The sequence below is a fragment of the Theropithecus gelada genome, chromosome 3 (genome assembly GCF_003255815.1).
Source record: "Theropithecus gelada isolate Dixy chromosome 3, Tgel_1.0, whole genome shotgun sequence".
Classification (NCBI taxonomy): Eukaryota; Metazoa; Chordata; class Mammalia; order Primates; family Cercopithecidae; genus Theropithecus; species Theropithecus gelada.
This window is the reverse complement of record NC_037670.1, coordinates 3,510,862-3,536,206: the sequence shown is the minus strand read 5'-3', so window position 1 is coordinate 3,536,206 and position 25,345 is coordinate 3,510,862. Positions and strand designations below refer to the sequence as shown.

Genomic DNA, 25,345 nt, shown 5'->3' with positions numbered 1-25,345 from the left:
TCGAGCAAGTCTGTGGGTGCTGTTTTTCCAACAGCACCTGCTCACTCCAGTCCCTGTGTCACATTTTGGTAATTGTTGCAATATTTCAGCTTTTTCATTAGTATTATATCTGTTATGGTGGTTTGTGATCAGTATCTTTGATGTTACTATTGTAATTATTTGGGATACTATGAGCTGCATCCATACAGGACCGCGAACGTGAACCATAAATGTGTGTGTTTGACGGCTCCACTGTCGGGCCATTCTCCTATCTCTCTCCCTCTTCTCGAGCCTCTCTATTCCCTGAGACACAGCAGTGTTGAAATTCGACCAATTAACAGCCCTATAATGGCCTCTACGTGTTCAAGGGAAAGGCAGTGTTGCAGGTCTGTCACTTGAAGTCAAAAGCTAAAAATGGTGAAGATTAGGGAGGAGTCTGGGTGCAGTGGCTCACGCCTGCAATCCCAGCACTTTGGGAGGCCGATGCGGGTGGATCACGAGGTCAGGAGATCAAGACCATCCTCGCTAACATGGTGAAACCCCATCTCTACTAAAAATATATATATAAAAAAAAAAGATTAGGGAGGAAGACTTGTCACAAGCCAAATAAGGCTGAAAGCTAGGCCTCTTGTGCCAAATAATTTGCCAAGTTACGAATGCAAAGGAAAAGTTATTGAAGAAAATTAAACATGCTACTCCAGTGAACACACGAATGATAAGAAAGCAAAACAGCCTCTTTGTTCATAGGGAGTCATTTTAGTGGTACGGTTAGACCATACCCAGCCACAACATTCCCTTAAGCCAAAAGCCTAATCCAGAACAAGGGCCTAGCTCTCTTCAATTCTATGAAGGCTGAAAGAGGTTGAGGAAGCCGCAGAAAAAAAGTTTGAAGGTAGCAGAGGTTGGCTCATGAGGCTTAAGAAGCAGTCTCTGTAACATAAAGGTGCAAGGCGAAGCGGCGAGTGCTGGTGGAGAAACTGCAGCCAGTTCTCCGGAAGATCTAGCTAAGATCATTGTTGAAGGTGTCTGCATTCAACAACAGATTTTCAACGTAGACAGAACAGCCTTCTATTGGAAGAAGGTACCATCTGGGACTTTCCCACCTAGAGAGGAGAGAGTCCGTACCTCACTTGAAAGCCTCAAAGGACAGCCTGACTCTCTTGTGAGAGGCGAATGCAGCTGGTGACTTTAAGTTGAAGCCAAAACTCATTTACCATTTTGAAGATCCTAGGACCCTTAAGAATGTTGCTGAATCTACTCTGCCTGTGCCCTAGAAATGGAACAACAAAGCTTGGATATCAGTGCATCTGTTTACAGCATGGTTTACTGAATATCTTTTTTTTTTTTTTTTTTTTTTTTTTTTGAGATGGAGTCTCACTCTGTTGCCAGGCTGGAGTGTGTGGTGCAATCTCGGCTCACTGCAACCTCCGCCTCCCGGGTTCAAGCGATTCTCCTGCCTCAGCCTCCTGAGTAGCTGGGACTACAGGTGCGCGCCACCACACCCGACTAATTTTTGTATTTTTAGTAGAGACGGGGTTTCACCAGGTTGGCCAGGATGGTCTTGATCTCTTGACCTCATGATCCGCCCTCCTTGGACTCTCAAAGTGTTGGGATTACAGGCGTGAGCCACCGCAACTGGCCAGTTTACTGATTATCTTAAACCCACTGTCCAGACCCACTTCTCAGGAAAAAATATGATTCCTTTCCCAGTATCACTGCCCATTGATAACGGTCACCCAAGAGCTCTGAGGGATATGTACCAAGAGATGAATGTTGTTCTCATGCCTGATAACACAACATCCATTCTGCAGCCCATGGATCAAGGAGCAATTTTGACCTTCAAGTCATATTTAAGAAATTCATTTTGTAAGGCTGTCACTGCCATAGATAGTGATTCTTCTCATGGGTCTGGGCAAAGTCCATGGAAAGCTTTTTGGGAAGAATTTACCATTTTAGATACCAGTAAGCATGTTTGTGATTCATGGAAGGCCAAAATAGCAACATGAACAGGAGTGTGGGAGAAGTGGACTCCAACCCTCATGGATGACTTTGAGGGTTTCAAGGCTTCAGTGGAGGAAGGAACTGCAGACGTGGTGGAAACAGCAAGAGAACTAGAACTGAAATGGAGCCTGTAGAGGGGACTGGTTGCTACAATTTCATGATCAAACATGAACAGAAAAATAGTTGCTTCTTAACGGATAAGCAAAGACAGTGGTCTCTTGAGATGGAATCTACTGATGAGGATGTTGTGAATATTGTTGAAATGACACAACAGAATATTTAGAATATTCCATAAACTTAGGTGATATATCAGCAGCAGGGTTTGAGAGGATTGGTTCCAAATTTGAAAGAAATGCTACTGTGGGTAAAACGCTAGTAACCAGCATTGGATGCTACAGCGAGTGATTTCTTGGAAGGGAGACAGTCAATTAATGCAGCAAATTTTGTTATTCTCTTATTTTAAGAAATTGCCACAGCCACCCCAACATTCAGCAGCCACCACCCTGCCACCCTGATCAGTCAGCAGCCATCAACATCAAGCCGTGACCCTCCATTAGCAAAAAGATTACAGCTTACTGAAGGCTCAGGTGATCCCTAGTATTTTTAGCCACGAAGTATTTTTAAATTAAGCTATGCACATTTTTAAAAGGCATGCTACTGCACACTTAATAGTCTACAGTATAGTGTAAACATAACTTTTTATGCACTGGGAAACCAATGTATTTGTGTGACTTGCTTTTTTGTTGCTATATTCACTATATTGCAGTGGTCTGCAACTGAACCTGCAATATCTCAAGATATGCCTGTATTTGATTTTGCCTAAGGAAGACTCAGGGTTAAGGAGGAATTACTGTACTATTTCTTTCCTGCCAGAATGGATTGATGAGCTATTCTTTCCAGGAAATCACAACGACAGACATAAATTGTTTTCCAGTGGAGATTGTGAATTGAGAGTTTTGTGTCTTCTTAGAAGTTTAGTTGACTTTTCTCCAGGCACAAAAAGTCATTCAGGCAGGTTTTGTGTTCATGTTAGGCTTGAAATAAGGAACTCAGATTGAACAATAGAGTGGCAGCCATGTCACCAGCTGAACCTTTCTCCGTTGCCCAGGGATATTAAATTCCACAGCCAAATAAGTGAAAGTCACTTCTGCTCCTCTTTTTTTATTATTTTCTTTCTTCTCTTTCTTCTCTTTCTTCTCTTCTCTTCTTTCTTTCTTTCGTCCTTCCTTCCTTCCTTCCTTCCTTCCTTCCTTCCTTCCTTCCTTCCTTCCTTCCTTCCTTCCTTCCTTCCTTTTCTCTTCTTTCTGAAACAGAGTCTCTCTCTGTCACCCAGGCTGGAGTGCAGTATCACAATCAGAGCTCACTGTAGCCTCAGCCTCCTGAGTTCAAACAATCCTCCCGCCTCTGCCTCCGAAGTAGCTGGGCCACAGCCATACACCACCATGCTTGGCTGATTTTTAAATTTTTTATAAAGATGGGGTCTCGCTATGTTGCCTCGCTGTGTTGACCAGGCTGGTCTCAAACTCCTGGCCTCCCACAATCCTCCTGCCTCAGCCTCCCAAAGTGCTGGGATTTATAGGTGGGAGTCACTGTGCCTGGCCCTTCTTTTTTTTTTTACCAAAGGCACAACAGCATTTCAGAGAGTTTGAAAAACACAAATTTAAATCATCCATGTCCTGCCACCCTGCAACAACTATTATTATTACTGAGGGTTACTTTCAGCTTTTCTGTTTTTCAAAGAAATACGTTGATTTGTTAGGCTGTCTTTGTATCACTGAATTAAAAAGGAAACAACGTCACTGTTTCTGAAGGACAGGGAGGGGGACGTAAGGCCTCCTGGTGGAAATGTATTTAGTGCCTTACTCTTTGCACTACGAGGCTCAGCAGAGCCATGCAGAACCTCACAGTAGCCTCATCACTGACTGATTCACAGAGCTTTGATTTCTCCGTGGAAGAGATAATCAATAATCTGTTGAATGATTATTTTCAGTAAGTTCATGGTGATATATATACACACACATACACACACACATAAAAGAAGTTACATAAACAATTTTATTGTATATACACAGTGTATGTATATAAGTACTTTTCAAATTTTTTTATTTTTATTTTATTTATTTTTTTATTTTTGAGACAGCGTCTTACTCTGGCACGCAGGCTGGAGTGCAGTGGCGTGATCTCAGCTCACTGCAACCTCCACCTCCCGGGATCAGGTGATTCTTCTGCCTCAGCCTCTCGAGTAGCTGGGATTATAGGTGCCCACTACCACGCCCAGCTAATTTTTGTATTTTTAGCAGAGATGGGGTTTCATCATGTTGGCCAGGCTGGTCTTGAACTCCTGACCGCAGGTGATCCACCCACTTCGGCCTCCCAAAGTGTGTGAGCCACCACATCCAGCCATAAGTACATATTTGTTACAGTATATACTTAGATATATACCTATATATTTATAGTGTTAGTATTCAGTGGAAGTGGATCATCATAAAATTCTTCATCCTTGTCTTCTTCACACACTGTAAGTATATAGGTATATATTTAAGTATATACTATAATATAAATTGTGTGTGTGTGTATATGTGTATATATATATATGGAGACAGGACCAAAACTGCAATGTGGGATCCCAGATTGGAACCTGGGAAGAAAATCCATATTTGTGGTTTTGATGTGCATGTCCCTTCAATGACAGACTGGATTTTAAAAATGTGGTACATATACATCATGGAATACTTTATAGACATAAAAAATAATGAAATCTTGTCCATTGCAGGGACGTGGATGGAGCTGGAAGCCATTATCCTTAGCAAAGTAACACAGGAACAGAAAACCAAATAACTTCTCTCTTCTGAGTAGGATCTGAATTATGAGAACACTTGGACACATAGAAGGGAACAACACACACACAACACACACAATGGGGCCTATTGGAGGATGGAGGGTGGGAGGAAGGAGAGGATCAGGAAAAATATTAAATAACTAATGGGTACTAGGCTTAATACCTGGGTGATGAAATAAGCTGTACAACAAACCCCCATGACACAAGTTTACCTACACAACAAACCTGCACTTGTACCCCTGAACTTTCTAAAAAGTTCAAAAAAAAAATCTATAGGAAAGAAAATAAGTTCTTGGTAAAGCTGGAGCAAGACTCAGTTATTCAATGGTGGGTGAGGTCGGGGAAGCTAATATCCACAGTTGCTTCTAATTATTTTATTTAATCTCTATATTAGTCCGTTTTCATGCTGCTGATAAAGACATACCTGAGATGGGGCAATTTACAAAACAAGGAGGCTTAATGGACTCACAGTTCCACATGGCTGGGGAGGCCTCACAATCATGGTGGAAGGTGAAAGGCACGTCTCACATGGCAGCAGACAAGAGAAGAGAGCTTGTGCAGGGAAACTCCCCTTTATAAAACCATCAGATCTTGTGAGACTTATTCACTATCTCGAGAACAGCACAGGAAAGACCCGCCTCCATGTTTCAGTTACCTCCCACTTGGTCCCTCCCACAAAACACGGGAATTGTGGGAGCTGCAATTCCAGATGAGATTTGGGTGGGGACAGAACCAAACCATATCAATCTCCATAAATGCCCTATGATGTAATCTATCATTATCCCCCCCTTTTTTTTTTGCGATGGAGTCTCACTCTGTCACTCAGGCTGAAGTGCCATTGCACAGTCTCAGCCCACTGCAACCTCTGCCACCCAGGTTCAAGCAATTCTCCTGCCTCAGCCTCCCGAGTAGCTGTGATTACAGATGTGCACCACCATGTTCAGTTAATTTTTGGATTGTTAGTAGAGACGGGATTTCACCATGTTGGCCAGGCTGGTCTCAAACTTCTGACCTCAAGTGATTCGCCCACCTCGGCCTCCCAAAGTGCTGGGATTACAGGTGTGAGCCACCGTGCCCAGCCATTATCCTCATTTGAAAAATGAGGAAGCGGAGTCCCATAGGGCTAAAGTAATTGGTCCAGGACCATAAAATCATTAAGTAGCAGAGCCTGGATTTCCTAAGCAGACCCCAGAGTCCAAGTCCTTAACCATTATACTCTCCTCTCTCTCTAATGACACAGCAAGGCCAGAAATGCTGCTCTAGTTGGCAGGTGAAGAAAGTGAGCTCGTTGAGCTGTGGTACAGAAAGCCAGTGCTTGCTAGCATGTCCACGCTGCACCAGGTTACAGTCCTCCCTTCCCATTTCACATAGACAGACAAAAAAGAAATTCATGTTATCAGCGGTCTGTCCTATTGAGAAATAAAGTCTTTGCTTCCTTAACCAATTCAGCAGTCAGAGGTTTGCTTTGAAGATGTGCTTATGAATATCCTCCTGATCCCCTAGAAGTCGGAGTGGACTAGGCATTCCCTCTCTCGCCCAGCTCTTCCAGCTCCCGTCCTGGTGCCCCACACCAAGAGAGGCCCCAGGTCTCTCCACAGGCCATGTGGGCCAGATCCTGCCTCCATCGGAACTGCCCCAATCTATCCACTCCTAGAACTGTCTCTGTAAGAAAATCAGCCTGAGGTTTTTGTGGCACAAAGATGTATCCCCATTCATTCCAAGTAGCAAATGCATTTTCTGGAAACATAATGCTTGAATCCAGCATGATGAGTCATATCCAGCATGATGAGGTAGAAGGGAGAAGCCAGCGGGGAAGGGCCCTTGGGACCATCCCAGTCCCCAGGAGCTGGCCCTCTCTGCAAAAACCATCTGGTTCCATAGCATGCTTTCTAAGCTCCCATATATATTTTTAAATTAACTATATGGAAGCATAAGGTAAATACAATACAGCGCATCCATTTAAAGTGTGCAATCTGATGAGTTTTGACAGGTACGCACACCTGCGAAGCTGCCCTTGAAGTCAAGATTCAGAACATTTCCATCTCCCTCAAGGATTTCTCATGCTCCTTTTCTAAACCCAGCTCTCAGGCAGCCACCACCTGTCCACTGTGAGACATTTATTTTCTATATTCAGTTTGGGATTGGGCATTTGGGATTTTCCAAAGGCAGCGTCCTCTGTAAATGTCTAAAGGCCACTGGAGACAGCATCTTCTCAGGGCTGTAAACTCTGTGCCTGGGACTGGGTCCTTGCTCTCAGGATAGCCTGGAGGGGCTCCTGTCCACTGCTGAGCTGCCTCTTTCTTAGCTTGGCCCAGCTTCGTAAACACCCAGGACAGTGAAGGAGAAACTCTGTCAATTTCAAGAATATGCACATGTTCTTGCAGTCATAAGAAACCATTCTTCTGGGCTTTAACCAAGTAATAAATAAATTTACTCCAAAGCAGATCTGAATTAATGGAATATATCTCTCTGTCTCTTGAGTAGAAGCTGGGAAACCTGAACTTTTCCTTTTTGGTGTTTGTTTTAGAGATAGGATCTTGCTCTGTCACCTAGGCTGGAATGCAGTGGTGCAGTCATAGCTGACTGCAGCCTTAAGTTCCTGGGCTCAAGCCTCAGCCTCCCGAGTAGCTGGGACTACAGGCATGTGCCACCATACCCAGCTAATTTATTTTATTTTATTTTTATAGAGACAGTGTTTCACTATGTTACCCAGGCTGGCCTTGAACTCCTATCCTCAAGTGATCCTCCTGCCTCACCCTCCCAAAGTGCTGGGATTGCAGGTGTGAGCCACTGTGCCCAGCCAAGAAACCTGCATTTTGCATTAGCCATTGTTTTCTACACTGACTGCTGGATATTAAAATCAGGAGAAAGGCCCTTAATGGGAAAGCAATTGCAAGCCATGTTTTTATTGATAATCTGATGGATTTTGCTGTGTTCTGGAGTCATTCTGCAATTATTTATCTGATTTTTGTTTATCTGGCTATAACCTGCGTATTCCAGTTTTATTTCAAGGCTGTTAAATTTGGGTTAATAGTTGTGTGTATCTCTTAGATCATCTCAAATGGAAAATTCTTTCCCCCTAAATGAGAATTAATTGTATTTGAGCTCAGAGGGTTTTTTCCTAATGCATTAGGGTGTGGATAATGATGTTCACTTCTCCTCTTGAGCCCAGGAGCCAAACCTAGAGTAATCCCATTCACTTCCAAAGACATTTATAGAGCATTTGATTTTTGCAAGATACTTTCGTTGGTCCTTATGTTGGATAAAAATGGGTAGAATGCTGCTAAACATAACAATAACAAAAACCTATAGCAAAGAAAAACACATTTATAAAATATGAAATTATGTAAGTTGGAAGAATCATATCTGGGTGGGGGCTATATGGAACCAGTGGAGACAGGGTGGGGCTAGGGAGAGAATATCCTGCTTATACAGGGAAGGCAGGCTGGACGGTCGGCTGTTGTTGAGAAACCTCATATCATCTATCAGACTAAGCCAGAAAAGCAAGAGTTATTCCTGAAAAGGTAAGTTGGACCATAGAGTAAAAAGTCATGGTAGAAAGTTTACTCTTAAATTGGTGGACCATGGGAGCAATGGAAGGTTGAGGCAAGGAATGGGATGATTATAACCTGCAGGACTGGGTAGGGTGGATGAGAACTGGGAGGGTCCGGAGGCAAGAGGACCATTGATAAAGATCTGTCTTTATTTGCATCTGTCTCAGAAAAGTAAGAATATTCAGGTCTCAGAATAGTCTGGAATTTGGGGAGGAAATATTTAGAGGCGGGAATTGGAGGATGTGCAAGTTTGTGGATGAGAAGGATGAGGGAGGGGAAGGGTGCAAAGTTGATTCAAGTATGCAAGTCTAGAGCTAGGGGACTCTAGGTGCTAACAGGGAACTAATTGTCTATTGGCTCCACACTGCAGGAATGAGAGTCACAAGTTTCAGGCAGTTATAAACTGAGAGAAGGATGCATTACCCATCCTTCTCCCACTAGCAGTATTGCCTTGGCAACAGTCAGCATCGTCATACCAAGATGGTAGATTTCACAGATAGTGGCTTGGCCATAATTTGGTTAATGAGCATCACAGTAATGAAATAGCTTTCAATAGTACAGTACATTAGATACTTTGAAGGGTCTCCCTGCTCTCATATAGACAGATTCTAGATAAACTACAACAGACATTATTTAAATTTTTTTCTAGGCTCATAAGAAAGTGGTTGTATCAGCCGGGAGTGGTGGCTCCCGCCTATAATCCCAGCACTTTGGGAGGCCAAGTCAGGTGGATCACCTGAGGTCAGGAGTTCAAGACCAGCCCAGCCAACATGGCAAAACCCTGCCTCTACTAACAGTACAAACATTAGCCAGGCATGGTGGTGGGCGCCTGTAATCCCAGCTACTCAGGAGGCTGAGGCCGAATTGCTTGAATCTGGGAGGCAGAGGTTACAGTGAGCCGTGATCACGCCCTTGTACTCCAGCCTGGGTGACAAGAGCGAGACTCTGTCAAAAGAAAGAGAGAGAGAGAAAGAGATAAAGAAGGAAGGGGAAGGAATGAGGAGGAAGGAAAGAAGTTGTATCAGTGAGCTTTTGCTGCATAACAAATTATCCCAAGACATTTTCAGATAAACTAAATCTGATAGTGTGTCTGTCCTATGACAGACAGTCACCAAAGGAACTTCTAAGGAATGTACTTTAGGAAAAAGGAAAATGACTACAGAAGGATGTCTTGAGGCAAGAATGATTTGTAAGCAAAGAAATTTATAAACACATCAATAAATCTATGCAAACATACAACCAAAGTACTGAACAGTTAGAAGGAAGTGATCAGATCTGGTATCCTAATGCCTTTGAATTTTATCGAGGGGAAGCAGGTGTTAAGATATTTTATAAAATTGGATTTTGCAAAGTTGTCAATGGTTAAACTTCAAGAGTAAACAATAAAATAATGGAAATGGAGTGTGATTTTTAAATCTGTAGAGGGGAACAATGAAATATGATAACATTTCAACAAATCATCCAAACACAACTAATCCAAGCAAAGGCAAGTAGAGGAGAAAGAAGGAAACTGAGGAGCCCAGACATACAGAAAGCACAAAGAGAGATGGCAGAAATAAGTAAAAATATATCATTAATTACAATGAATATGAATGGATTTAACTCTCCAGTTAAAAGACAGAGATTGCCACCTTCAATTTTGAAAACTCTAGCTGTATTCCATTTTCAAGGGACACATAAAAACCTCAGGAGAGCCCGGGCACAGTGGCTCACGCCTGTAATCCCAACACTTTGGGAGGCCGAGGGGGGCAGATTGCCAGACCTCATGAGTTCAAGATCAGCCTGGGCAACACGGTGAAACCTGGTCTCTATTAAAATACAAAAAATTAGCTGGGTGTGGCAGCATGCACCTATAATCCCAGCTACTCAGGAGGCTGAGGCAGGAGAATTGGTTGAACCAGGGAGGTGGAGGTTGTAGTGAGCCAAGATCATGCCACTGCACTGCAGCCTAGGTGACAGAGCAAGACTCCATCTCAAAAAAAAAAAGGCCATGCTCAGTGGCTCATACCTGTAATACCAGCACCTCGGGATGCCAAGGCGGGTGGATCACAAGGTCAAGAGATCAAGACCATTCTGGCCAACATAGTGAAACCCTGTCTCTACTAAAAGTACAAAAATTAGCCGGGCGTGGTGGCGCGCCTGCAGTCCCAGTTGCTCCGGAGGCTGAGGCAGGAGAATCGCTTGAACCTGGGAGGCAGAGGTTGCAGCGAGCTGAGATTGCAGCGAGCTTGCAGCGCAGCGCAATAGGCAGAGGTTGCAGCGAGCCACTGCACTCCAGCCTGGGTGACAGAGCGAGACTCCATCTCAAAAAAAAAAAAAAAAAACCCTCAGGAGAATGAAGTGTTGAATTAAAAAGATGGAAAGGGTTATGTCAGGCAAATTCTAAAGGGCAGAAAGCTGGGGTAACTTCATTAGTATCAAACAAACTAGCCTATAAAACAAAATGCGTTATTAAAGATGAATGCAGCCTGAACACGGTGGGTCATGCCTGTAATCCTAACACTTTGGGAGGCTGAAATGGGAGAATCATTTGAGCCTAGGAGTTTGAGGCCAGCCTGGGGAAAATAGTGAGACCCTGTGTCTATGATTTTTTTTTTTTTTTTAAATAACCAGGTGTTGTAGCATGCACCTGTAGTCCCAGCTACTTGGGAGGCTGAGGCAGGAGGATCACGTGTGCCCAGGAGTTGGAGGCTGCAATGAACTATGATCATTTTACTGCACTGCAGCCTGAGTGACAGAGTGAGACCCCTGTCTCAGAAAAAAAAATAATAAAGTGAAGTGTGTCAGTGTATGATGATAAAAGATTCTGTTTTCCAGTAAGATAGAATAATTCTTGGCCAGGCACAGTGGCTCACACCTGTAATCCCAGCAGTTTGGGAGGCCAAGGCGGGCAGATCACTTGAGACGGAGTTCAAGACCAGCCTGGCCAGCATAGTGAAAGTCCATCTCTACTAAAAATACAAAAAATATATTAGCCGGGCGCGGTGGTGCACACCTGTAGTCCTAGCTACTCAGGAGGCTAAGGCACAAGAATCGCTTGAGCCCAGGTGTCAGAGGTTGCAGTGAGCAGAGATCACACCACTGCACTACAGCCTGGACGACATAGTGAGACCCCTTCTCAAAAAAGAAAAAAAAAAAAAAGAATCATTCTTAACTTCTTAACTACTTAATTTAACTTGTATGCATTCTCAAATCTGTCTTCTTCTAACCTTCACTGTCACACTTGAGTTCAGACCTTCATCCACCCCTCTACTGCCATCCTCATTGCAGTTCATTCTCCACTCAACAGACAGTGTGGTCAGCCTAAAATTCAGATGGCTCTTAATGAGAAAGCCTCGATTCCTGAGCTTGGTGGACTCCATCTAATGGAGTCTCACCTGCACTAGACCCAGCTCCCCGACCTCTGTACTCCATCATGGTGAAAGCTATGCTTGGATTCTCCAAAACACCACATTTCCTCTGGTCTCCAGGCCTTTAAACAGCTGCTCCCTCTTCCTGGTCTGATCTATTTTTCTCTTACTTGCCTAGTTGGCTGACTCCATCAGGGCTTGACTTCTCCTCTGGGAATCCTTCTTTGACCTTCCTCTTTTGGATAGGGCCCCATCCTATTCTGCCTTTATGAACACACTTCGTGTATTTCCTAGCAAGATTCCACATTTTGTTATCATTGCTATCATTGCCTTTTTACTTGCCTGGCTCCAGTGAGTAAGCTGTGAACACCTCGAAAGCAAGCACTGTGTCATTCATTCATGATGTCACAAATGTTTATCAAGCACCTATTATATGCCAGGCATTCTTCTAAGAGCTAGAGATAGAGCGGTGAACAAAAAAGCTAAGCAAACACACCCCTGCCTTCATGCCACTCATTCTAGCCAAGGGAGCCAAACAACAAACTGGGTAAGTAGGGAAAATAGATGGTTTGATAGAAGATAATAGGTGTTTACAGAGAAGTAAAGCAAGGAGAAAGATAGGGAGTAAGTGGTGCATGTGAAATTTTAAATAAGATCAAGGGAAAGTCTCAGCAAGAATATGACATTTGGCCAGGCGCGGTGGCTCACGCCTGTAATCCCAGCACTTTGGGAGGCTGAGGCAGGCAGATCACCTGGGGTCAGAAGTTCGAGACTAGCCTGGCCAACCTGGTGAAACCCTGTCTCTACTAAAAATACAAAAATTAGCTGGGCATGGTGGCGGGTGCCTGTAATCCCGGCTACTCTGGAGGCTGAGGCAGGAGAATCACTTGAACCTGGGAGGTGGAGGTTGCAGTGAGCCAAGATCGCGCCATTGCACTCCAGCCTGGACGACAGAGTGAGACTCCATCTCAAAAAAGAAAAAAAGAAAAAAAAAAAGAATATGACATTTAGGCAGAAACTTGAAAGAGGTGAGAGTGTGAGCCATTCAAACATCTGGAGGAGGCACTCCTGGGTATCTACCCAAACGAAAAGGCATCAAAAATATGCCTGCACTTGTATGTTCATCACAGCACTATCCACAAAAACAAAGTCATGGAATTAACCTAAGTACCCATAAAGAGTGGATGGGATAAAGCAAATATATATATACTTATATGCACACATATATACACACATATATACACACATACATATATATATATATATGTCATGGAACACTATGCAACCATAAAAAGGAACGAAATCGTATCCTTTGCAAAAACATAGATGTAGCTGGAGGCCATTATCCTAAGTGAATTAACAAAGGAACAGAAAACCTAATACCACATGTTCTCACTTATAAGTGGGAGCTAAACATTGGACATAAAAATGGAAACAATAGACAGTGTGGACTACCAGAGTAGAGAGAGAGGGAGGAGGGTAAGGGTTGAAAAGTGCCTACTGGGCACTATGTTTACTATTCGGGTGATGGGTTCAGTAGAAGCCCAAACCTCAGCATTATACAATATATCCATGTAACAAATATGTACATGTACCCACTGAATCTAAAATTTTTAAAAATATAAGAAGAGAAAGATATCTAAAGGAAGAGTATTCAAGAGAGAAGGAACAGCCAGTGCAAAGGCTCTGAGCAGGAGCAGGCATGGATGGTTCACAGATCAGCAGGGAGGCCCATGTGGCTGTATTAAATAAGAGGATCAAGGAAAAGTCTCAGCAAAAAGTATGACATTTGGCCGGAAGTTCTGGAAGCTCAGAAAGCTATTTTTGGATTGCAAGACCCATCTTTTATTTTGGGTGAGATTGGAAGCCTCCAGAAGATTTTCAGCAGAGAGATGGCACGCCCTGACTCCAATTTAAAGTAACATGATTTAAAATAATATAGTATTTTAAAAGCAGTCACTCTGGATGGTGTGTTGATAAGAAAACTGAGGGAGGCAAGGAGGGGGAACTGGGGAACGAGTCAGAAGGCCATTGCCCTAACCTTATCAAGAAAGGAAGGTGGCTTAGAACAGGGAGGTGAAATCTGGATATGATTTGCTAATGGATTGAATGTGGTGGATCAGAGAAAGGGGTAAGTAAGGTGTTTGGCCTAAGCAACTGTAAGGATGGAGTTATTACCAAGAAGGAACCGATGCTGGATGAGTGTATGGGTGATGGAGGTTACACAAGAGGATAAGTTCAGTTGGGTCATCTAAATTTAAAATGCTTATTACACATCCAAGTGGTGTGTCAAGTAGGGAGCTGGATATACAAAGTTGGAATTGAGGGAAATTTTTGGTTTGGAAACAGAAGTTTCAAACAGCCAAATTAGCATGTAGATGCTATTGAAAGCTCTGAGGATGGGAAAAATCTCCAAGAAAGTGACTACATATAGGAGAAGTTACATCAACTGCACTCAGCACAGAGCCTGGGTGCAACTGAAGAAAAAGCAATTGAAGTTTATATTATAGATCCTGCTTTATCAGGCTGTTCTTGCCTTGTTTTAAAGAAATACCTGAGACTGGGTAATTTATAAAGAAAAGAAGTTTAATTGGCTTATGGCTGTATGACATGTGCTCAGCTTCGGTGAGGCCTCAGGGAGCTTTTGCCCATGGTGGAAGGTGAAGCAGAAGCAGGCACATCACTTGGCAAGAGTGGGAACAAGAGAGTGAGGTGAGAAGGTCCCAGACTTCTAAACAACCAGATCTTGCATTAACTAACTAAGCAAGAACTCACTTATCACCAAGGGCGTGGTGCTTAAAACCATTCATAAAGGATATGGCCCCATGATACAGTTACCTCCCATCAGACGCCGTCTCCAACACCGGCAATCACATTTCAACCTGATATTTGGTGGGGACAAACATTCAAAGCATATCACCTGATGACCTTTAAAAGGGCAATTTCAATAAAGTAACAATGGCAGAAGTTAGGTTGCAAGGCATGAAAGGTATGAGAGAGAGGAAATTCAAATTAAGAGATAAATAGAGCTGTGGCTAGAGACATAAAGATCTGGTTATATTTGTAGCTTGATTGAAGAAATGAAAGAAAGGAGCGAGTAATGGCTTAGGGTACCTACAGAGTGGGGAGAGGGTCAGAGACCGAAGGAAATGTGAGTGAAGGAAGACAGGTTTTTGAGAAGTAAGGGAGACAACTTTTCAACAAAATGGGAAGTAATATTCTCTGAAGGCAGTGAGGGCCCAGGACACCAGGATAGGAGATTGAGGAGGAAGGACACATTTTTTAAAATCCAGACTCTAGCAGGGATGGGAGGGGTGTTGGCTGACAGAGAGTCACATGAGGCGAATGAAAAAATGAAGAAGGGCCCAGGCACAGTTGGAACACAGGTCTCCAGTGGGTGTAGTCAGCTGGCACCTGTCCCTGGCCCTGTGAAAGCAAAGACCGAGGAGACTTGTAAAACCTGCTTTTCAGAGTGACCATGAGGTACCTGGGTGACTGGTGTGATCACAGAGGTGTATTAAACACACTGCTTACACTGGCAACGAACATTCTGAGAAGGGAATTAAGAGAACAAAACCATTTACAATAGCATCAAAAAGGATTAAATGCTTAGGAATAAATTTAGCCAAAAAAATGCAAGACAGGTACACTGAAATGACAAAACATTATTGAAATAAATTAAAGATCTAACTAAAAAAGATATCCTTTGTTCATGGATTAGAGGACTTAAGAGTGTTAAGATGGCAGTTCTTCCTAAATTGATCTAAAGATTCAATGCAATCCCTAGCAAAATGCCAACTGCCTTTTTTTTTTTTTTTTTTTTTTTTCAGAAATGGAAAAGCTAATCCTAAAATACATATGGAATTCAAGGGACACAAAATAGCCAGAACAGTATTGAAAAAGAACAAAGTTGCAAGACTCACACTTCCCAGTTCTAAGACTTACTACAAAGCTATAATAATCAAAGCAGTATAGTATGGCACAAAGATAGACATGGAGATCAAAGGAATCACATTTAGAGTCTAGAAACAAACCCTCACATTTATAGTCCATTGATTTTTGACAAGAGTGACAAGACAATTCAATAGGGAAAGAATAGTCTTTTCAGCAATGGTGCTGGGACACAGATATCCACATGAAAAAGAGTGATTTTGGACCCCTACCTTATAATATATAGAAAAAAATTCAAAGGGCACCAACGACCTAAATATAAGATGAAACTATAACATTCATATAAAACATAGAGGTAAATCTTCATGGCCTTGGATTTTGCAATGGTTTCTTAGATATGACTTCAGAAACACAAATAACCAAAGAAAAAATAGCTACTTTGTATTTTACCAAAAATAAAAACTTTTATGCTTCAAAGGACATTATCAAGCATGTGAAAAACAACCCACAGAATGGGAGAAAATATTTATAAATCATATGTCAGAAAAATGTCTTAGTATCCAGAATATGTAAAGAACTCTTATAACCCAAAAATAATGACCTTTTTTTAATGGTCAAAAGATTTGAATAGACTTTTTTTCAAAGAAAACATAAAATGGTCAATAAGCAAATGAAAAGATGCTCAACATCTTTAGTCATTAGAGAAATGCAAATCGAAACCACAGTGGCCACTTCACACTCACTAGGATAGCTAGAATCAAAAAAAGCAGACAATAACATGAGCTGGCCAGGATGTGGAGAAATTGAAACCCCGGTTCATTGCTGGTGGGAGTGTAAAATGGTGCAGCTGCTTTGGAAAACAGTTTGGCAGTTCCTTAGAAAGTTAAACATAGAGTTACCATATGGCCCAAGGATGAGTAATTCTACTCTTAGGTGTATACCTCAGAGAATTGAAAACATATGTTCGTATGAAAATTGTACATGAATATCCACAGCAGCATTATTCATAATAGCCAAAAAGTGGAAACAACCCAAATGTCCATCAGCTTGAAAATGAATAAATAAAATGGTCAAGATGAGGAGACCACACCTTGAAGAGACACATGAGAGCAGCACAGACATCCAGTTGCTCCAAAGACCTGAAAGGAGAGGTCTAGGGGCTGGAAGACACTGTGTGTAAGAGAGAATCACACTGAAGCCTAGGAAAGTTGAAGCCAGAACATTCTAGAGGAAGGCCAATCAGTAGCATCTCCAGGCAGAGAAACACACCTAGACAAAGACTTAGGGGCAGGAAAACCTGTTGAATGTGCAGAGGACAGGAAGAAGAGATCCTCAAGGAGACAGCATGAGGGATGAGGAGTCGTGGTAGGTAGACAACATCACAGAAGCTCCTGGTTCAGGACTGGGGCAAACTTGGGACATTTGGTTGACAGCAGATCCAAGGGTTCACTACCCGCCTGCCTCATGGTAGAAAAGTGGATGTGAGATCTGTTTGCCTAACTTTAGCCCCATCATCCTTCAGACCACAGTACTGGCTTCTAACTTTCTCAGAAAAGGAGGCAAGTATTGGTCCCTTGGCCAGACCAGCAGAACCTATGCACATGACCTAGTAATTTCAGTGTGATAAATACCTTCCCCGAGAAAGGAAATCCCATCCAGGGCCCTCCTCGCCTGCCCCAGCCTACCCTGCATGCCTGCATGGCTTAGGACTGCCATGTGGCCTCTGCAGGTCCTAGTATTCTAGGTCTGATTGTTTCATTCCCTAACAGACCTCAGAAAGGAGAACCTCTAACTCCCAGTGGCATTTAGCTTCCCTCTTTAAACATCTGGGTCACAGATATGCTCAGTTAATTAATGTTCTTAGTGCTGCTCATCTGCCTGCTGGATAATAGATTGATTCATAATTTCAATAAGCAGCTGTGTATATCTTTTCCCTGAACATAAAGGCAGCTTGCTGTCATTCATCACTTTGCATTTGGAGAATTTAAATATATTCAGGGAGACATTGTTTAGGCAGGGGGAGGGAGGGCTGCTGATTTTCTTACCATTTTGCCTCCAACAATTACTTTGATTTGGAACTAATTGGGGTTTAAAGCACACGTTAACCGCATCTCTCTCAAGGGCACTTAATAAACTCCCTGTCCCTTGTTCAAGGAGAGCAGCCAGGCCCTCCTTTTGGGATCAGAGCCAAGAGCTTCTGAGTAGCTTTCACCAAGAAATGAGAACCCCATGCAGACAATCTTTTCTGCCAGAAAAGAGCCACTCCTGTCCCTGAGCAGAGCTACTTATTTCATTCCTGGGCAGAATATGCTCAGGCTCTCTGGAGGAGGTGGGGTTCCCCCAGCAATCTGGGAGGGGGCTCCTCTGCTGCTCAGCTGCTGGGCCATGGCAGCCAATCATTTGGTGACCAAAAGAAAGCGGCCAGCACCCAGTCAGCGGACCAGATGTCTTCATGCCTCAGTTTCCTCATCTATAAAATGTAAATAATAATAAAACATATCTTGCAGAGTTGTTGTGAAAATTGCATTATTTATTCTCTTTACAATGGTTAGAAATGATGCAGAGTGTTTTTTTTTAATTTATTAGGCAACAGCTGTGTAGATGTGGCTGCGTTTTTAAATGTTGCCATTCACCGCATTTACGTGCTCAACCCCAAACACATTTTGAGCACTTGGTTTGTGATTTGCTGCTAGTAAGAAAGGAAATTAATTAGGCACAGCCCCTCCCTCTCAGGAGTGTGAAAGATGGGTGAATGCATTTTTTTAAATTTTAGAATATGATTCTTAAACAATATAATTTTCCTTCCCCAGGACACTGAAGGCAGCTGAGGCAAGGCTGATAGCCTACTATGGGTTCTGTTGTGGGAATGGTTGCCAGGCAACACCTTCTGGTGTTGGAATTGGCATTGGAATCAGTTAGGAATTGCTGCATAACAACTACCCCACAACTTAGTGGCTTAAAACAATATGCATTTTTTTATTGCTCACGAGTCTACAGGTCAGCTGGATGATTCTATGATCTGGACCAGGCTTGGCTGATCTAACTGGATTCATTCCTGCATCTCCTATCAGCAAGTGGCAGGTTGGCTGAGGGCTGCCTCATCCAGGTTGGCCTCATCCATTTGGTTAACTGGTGGCTAACTGGCAATTGATTGGGCCACATGACTGTCATCCTCAAACAGGCCAGCCTGGGCTTACTGTTGCAAGAGACTGAAAGGATGCATACAAGGCTAAAAGTCTAGTCTAGGAACAGGCACAGCCTCACTTCTGCTCCATTCCATTGGCCAAAGCAAGTCACAGGACCAACCAGTATTCAAGAGATGGTGAAATAGATTCCACTTCTTTATGGAAATTGCTTCAAAGCCATCTTGCCATGGGTGTATAGAAGGAATAGTGGATGATGTGGTCAGTTTTGCAACCTACCATAATCATCCAGCCTTTGTTGTTGTACATAGAGCATAAAGCAAGCACTAGGATTTTGTTGCCCACTTATGATATTTTTGTTCTGCTCTTTATTATAAATTCTGTTGCAATAAATACCCTACCCATGAATTTTTGTTTGCAATTCTGATTATTTCCTCCTGCTAGAGTGTATTAGTCCAGTCTCATGCTGTTAATAAAGACATACCCAAGACTGGGTAATTTATAAAGAAAAAGAGGTTTAATGGACTCACAGTTTTACATAGCTGAGGAGGCCTCATAATCATGTCGGAAGGTGAGGGAGGAGCAAAAGCATGCCTTGTATGGTGGCAGGCAAGAGAGCGTGTGCAGAGGAACTGTCCTTTATAAAACTATCAGACCTCATGAGACTTATTCATTATCACAAGAACAACATAGGAAAAACCTGGCTTCATGATTCAATTACCTCCCACCAGGTCCCTCCCACAACACGTGAGGATTATGGGAGCTACAATTCAAGATGAGATTTGGGTGGGGACACAGCCAAACAATATCATGGAGTTCTAAAAATTGATTCTTTTTCATTTATATTTTTATTTGATTCAGGGGGTACATACACAGGTTTTTAACAAGGGTATATTGCAGGATGCTGAGGTTTGGGGTATGCTTGAAATTGTCACCCAGGTAATGAGCCTAATACCCAATAGATAGTTTTTCAAATCTTGCCTTCCTTTCTCCCTCCCTCCTTTTGGCATTCCCAGTGTCTGTAATTTCCATCTTCATGTCCATGAATACCCAATGTTTAACTCCCACTCACAAGCGAGAACATACAGTATTTGGTTTTCTGATTCTGCATTAATTCTCTTAGGATAATGGCCTCCAGCTGCATCCATGTTGCTACAAAAGACATGATGCTGTTCTTGTTCATGGCTGTACCGTATTCCATGGTGTATAGGTACCACATTTTCTTCATCCAATTCACCATTTATGGGCACGTAGGTTGACTGCATATCTTTGCTATTGTGAATAGTGCTGCAATGAACACGTAAGTGCATGTGTCTTTTTGGTAGAATGATGTCTTTTCCTTTGGGTCGATACCCAGTAATAGGATTGCAGGCCAAACAGTAGTTATACTTTTAGTTCTTTGATAAGTCTCCAAACTTCTTTCCACAGTGGATGAACTAATCTACATTCCCGCCAACAGTGTATAAGCATTCCTTCTTCTCTGCAGCCTCACCAACATCTGTTATTTTTTGGCTTTTCAATAGTAGCCATTCTTGCTGGTGTGAGATGGTATCTCATTGTGGTTTTGATTTGCATGTCTCTGATGATTAGTGATGATGAGCATTTTTTCACATGTGTTCTGGCTACTTGTATGTCTTCTTACGAGAAGTGTCTTGTCCTTTGTGCGTAAAAGTGGATTAATTGAATCAAAGGCCATGAACATTTTAAAAGCACAAAGCATATATTTAGAAATCTCCTTTTTGAAAGGTTGTAGTAATCTACCCTCCCTCCAGCCCAATAGCGGGAGGGTCCATCTTAGACTTAAGTCACCAAAATGTGAATAATCTCTGATTTTAGTGTCAGTTTTTTGGGAGTTTTTTGTTTTTGGTTTTGTTTTTGTTTGGTTTTTGTTTGTGTTTTTTGTTTTTTGTTTTTTGTTTTTTGTTTTTTTTGAGACAGAGCCTCACTCTGTTGCCCAGGCTGGAGTGCAGTGGCACAATCTCGGCTCACTGTAGCCTCCGCACCCCCAGGTTCAAGCAATTCTCCTGCCTCAGGCTCCTGAATAGCTTGGATTATAGTTATGCGCCACCACACCCGGCTGATTTTTGTAGTTTTAGAAGAGACGGAGTTTGGCCATGTTGGCCAGGCTGCTCTCGAACTCCTGGATTCAAGTGATCCGCCTACCTCAGCCTCCCAAAGTGCTGGGATCACAGGCGTGAGCCACTGAGCCTGGCCTACTCTCTTTCGTAAAATGTGGTATTTCATTATTTTAGATTTTTGTTTCTTTTCGTACCTATGAGATTGAGTACTGTTTAATGTCTCTTTCTTCTTCAGTGAATGGCTTCTTTGAGCCTTTTGCACCAGATTTAGTCAATCCCTCTTGATAAGTGAGGAGGAAATGGAGACTCAGAGAGGTTAAGTGACTTGTTCAAGGTGGCCCAGCCAGCTGAAAGTAGAGCCATTTAGAGATTAGACATCCAGCTTCTTCATCTATTCCTTCTCCCCGACGTTGCTGAATAGAAGACTAGGTCCTAAAACACTGCCTGAGGATATGCTTAGAAAAAAGATCAGGGCCAGGTGCAGTGGCTCACGCCTGTCATCTCCGCACTTTGAGAGGCCAAGGCGGGCAGATCATGAGGTCAGGAGTTCGAGACCAGCCTGACCAACATGGTGAAATCCCGTCTCTACTAAAAATGCAAAAATTAGCCGAGCGTGGTGGTGCGTGCCTGTAATCCCACGTACTCAGGAGGGTGAGGCAGGAGAATCGCTTGAACTCGGGAAGCAGAGGTGGCAGTGAGCTGAGATCGCGCCACTGCACTCCAGCCTGGGCGACAGAGTGAGACTCCATCTCAAAAAAAAAAGAAAAAAGAAAAAAAGATCAGAGAGTTGCCCTGGGGACTCTGTATCCAGGCTTAGGAAGCCCGGGAGGCTTTCTGGAATAGGGCTCTCCTGTGAGTTGAGCATACGGCGTGAGTGACAGGCTGGGATGGTGGGCAGGACTGCAGTATTGACAGACAGTAGGGGTGACGCCGGCAGACCTGAGCCCCGCTTCCTCCCGTGGTCTCACTCCTGCCTCTCACTCCCATTGGCCTGCTGCTCTGGTCTCTCGACAGCTTGCCCGCTACACCAAGGAAGGCTTTCTGCACTTGGGCGCCCTGGGGACCACCACACTCCTCCCTGACACCCGCTGCCTGGTAGATAACTCTAAGAGTCGGCTGCCCCAGCTCCTGGACTGCGACAAGGTCAAGAGCAGCCTGTACAAGCGCTGGAACTTCATCCAGGTGAGTGCTGTACAGACAGGGCCAGCAGTCAGAGGCTGCAGACCACAGAGGGGAATCCAGCTTCCCCAGGGGTCCCCAGCAAAGAGCAACCCCGAACCCAGGTCTCCCTGCCCCGGGCTGGGCTAGTGGACCCCAAGCACTTCCTGGGCGCAGCTGTGGAGTTTCTGCATGGAGTAGCATTTCTGATTCCTACATCAGTGCTAGGCTGGTTGAGCTCTGATCAATCCTAAGAGAGGAGTGAGGGGGGACCTCCTTGAAATCCACTAAGTACCCACAGCCAGTGGGGTTGAGACCATCAGACCAAGAATATCCCAGGAAACTTCCCATCCTGACCCCATCCCTCACCAGTGCTCCTCGCCGGATTCAGATACTCAAACCGGGTGAAGCTTATTTAGGTTCTGACTTCAGAGTCCCCAGAGGAGGTCCTCATGCTTCCCTGCCCCAGCCCCATGCAAAGAATTTTGGTGGAATTGATTCTCTGCAAGAAGGTATGTGCCAGGTGCCATGATGGTTAAGCCTCTCTCTCTCTCTCCTTCTGTTACTCTCTCTCTCTCCCTCTCTTCCTCTCCCTCTCTCTCTCTCTCATCTCTCCTCTCTTCTCTATCTCCTATGTTCTCTCTTTCCATCTCCTCTCCTCTATTTTCTTTCTCTCTCTCTCTCTCTCTCTCCTTTATCTTTCTCTTTTCTCTCTCTGTCTTCTCCTCTCTCTTCCCTCTTTTTCTACCCCTCCTCCCTTTCTTTGTCTTCTCTTTGTCTCTTTGTCTCTTTCGCTCTCTTGTCTCTTTCTCTTCTGTCTCTATCTTCTCTCCTTCTCCTCTCTCTCTTGCCTCTTTTTCTCTGTCCTCTTTCTCTCTGTCTTCCCTTTACCTCTTTCTCTGTCTCTCTTTCTCTTCTCTCTTTTTGTCTCTTTGTCATTTTCTCTCTCCTGTCTCTCTTTCTCCTCTCTCTGTATCTCTCGCTGTCTCTCTCCCTCTCTCTCTCCTGTCTCTCTTATCTTGTCTTCTCGATTTTGCCCCCTCCCAGAACGGAGCCATCATGAACAAGGGCACGGGACGCTGCCTGGAGGTGGAGAACCGGGGCCTGGCTGGCATCGACCTCATCCTCCGCAGCTGCACAGGTCAGAGGTGGACCATTAAGAACTCTATCAAGTAGAGGGAGGGAGCTGGGGCACTGGAGCCTGGCCCCCAGGACATGGCTGCTCCCTCCGACCTCTGGACCAGCCGCCCTGGTGGAGAGACAGCAAGGGGCTGGCAAGTACTCGACGGGCCCCCCAGGGCTTCTCCAGGGCAGCACAAGGACCCCGGATGGAGACTCTGTCCCCCCTCAGGCATTCAGCTGCCCACAAGTTTCCTGCACCCTGGAAAAGCCCCCCAACCCCTTCTCTGGGAAACCGAGAGCTGTCTTCCACAGCCTCTGATGTGAACCTGGTACTGAGGAGCAAGACTGTCCAGTTCTCCTCCACATCTCCCATCCCAGAATCAGGATCTGGGACTGGCAGGGTCCCCTCCTGTGTCTCATCTCTTGCAGCAGCAGAACTCCAGCCATCAACACAGCGGGAGGCAGCGGGGGCTTCAGCCATGCCCTAGCTCCCCGCCCTAAAAGGAGGCAGCAAGGACCGGACACTGTTTCCTTCGAGTTACTTCTGCCCACATGACACCTGTCTGTTCATGCCCCAAGGCAGCCGCGGCCCCTAACCCTTCCCACCATGGTGGCTTTGGGTACTGCAGCTCTGGACTTTTTTGGCCCCTCCCGAGATGACCTGGATGGAGCTGATGCTTTCTCTCCTAATCACCTGGGCACTAGGCTCTTATCATTGTGCTTGGGCCAGCTCTCCTGCCCGTGTCTAGAGGAAGCCAGAGACAGAAATAGGCTAAGCCTGCAGCAGGGTCTCAGCTGCGAGGGCCCCACAGGATGGAGCTGGGTCGAGGACCAGGGAGCCCTGATCCCGGAGGCTGCCACCGGGGAGCAGCACCGCTCCTCCATCCAGAACCTAAGGGCTGAAGCAAAGGCTGCCAGGACCCTCGAAGATGCTTTTGGCTCACCTCATTTCACCCCACGCTCTGCTGGCTGGCAGAGCAGAAGGCAGTCGTTTCCTCTCTGAAGAGTATTAATTTTTTTTCGATTGCCCTCTGGTTAGGGTGCACATATAAATCAGAGTTAATATATGAACGCGTGTGCATGCACGAGCGTGTGTGTGCCTGTGTGCTGTGTGTGGCAGTGTGTGTGTGTGTGTGTGTGTCTGGCTGTGCGTTCCAGAGCGTGCGACGATGCTGACTTAGCTGTGTGGCCTTGGGCTTGCTGCTTCATTACTCGCCTGGATGGGGATGAGGGATGAGAAGGGTGTGGGTTTGGCCCCATGTCACTGGCCGGAAGGATGTGTCTCAGCCCTGCCCTGTGGGGTGCCCCCGATGGGAGGCTGTCCCGTCTCCCAGTCCCCATCTCTGTTCCCCACTCTGTCCCTGGACAAGCCCTGCCCAGAGCTGAACCCTGTAGCTGCCCCCTTGCCCTGTGTGGGATTCACAGTGTCTCATTTGGTGACATCTTATTGGTGACCATCTCCTCACCCCATCTCCCACCTTGTGGAATAAATACATCTTAATAGCACTTCCCAGAACGGCCTCCTTTGTGTCTTGATTTCTCCAGAACTGGAGGTGGAGAGGGGAGTGATGGAGACGCAAGGGGAGAGCTTATTTGGCTTTGAGGGTTTAGTGTTATTTATTTAACTATTTATTTATGAGATGGGGTCTTGCTCTGTTGCCCAGGCTGGAGTGCAGTGGTGCAATCATGACCCACTGCAGCCTCAAACTCCTGGGCTCAAATGATCCTCCCACCTTAGCCTCCTGAGTAACTGAGACTACAGGTACACATCACCATGCCTGGCTAATTTTTTACAAAATATTTTTGTAGAGATGGAATCTTGCTGCATTGCCCAGGCTGGGCCTGAACTCCTAGCCTCAAGAGATCTTCCTACTTTTACCTCTCAAAGTGCTCGGATTTCAGGTGTGAGCCACTGCATCCAGCTAATTAAAAAAAAAAAAATGCAGGCCAGGCACGGTGGTCACGCCTGTGATCCCAGCTCTTTGGGAGGCCAAGGCAGGCGGATTATGAGGTCAGGAGATCAAGACCATCCTGGCTAATATTGTGAAATCCCGTCTCTACTAAAAATGCAAAAAATTAGCCGGGAGAGGTGGTGGTCGCCTGTAGTCCCAGCTACTTGGGAGGCTGAGGAAGGAGAATGGCGTGAACCCGGGAGGCAGAGGTTGCAGTGAGCCGAGATCACTCCACTGCACTCCAGCCTGGGTGACAGAGCGAGACTCCATCTCAAAAA

The 25,345-nt window shown here is 44.6% G+C and overlaps 1 protein-coding gene across 1 annotated transcript in view; it reads left to right on the top strand.

The window, feature by feature from the left end:
* GALNT17 (polypeptide N-acetylgalactosaminyltransferase 17) overlaps positions 1–24,628 on the top strand; it is a 596,132-nt gene extending 571,504 nt beyond the window's left edge. The window contains exons 10-11 of the mRNA XM_025379068.1: positions 21,850–22,017; positions 23,041–24,628. Of these exons, the coding sequence (XP_025234853.1) occupies positions 21,850–22,017; positions 23,041–23,169 (297 nt within the window). The 3' untranslated portion in view covers positions 23,170–24,628. The remainder of the gene's footprint in view (positions 1–21,849; positions 22,018–23,040) is intronic.
* The last annotated feature ends 717 nt before the right edge of the window (positions 24,629–25,345 follow it).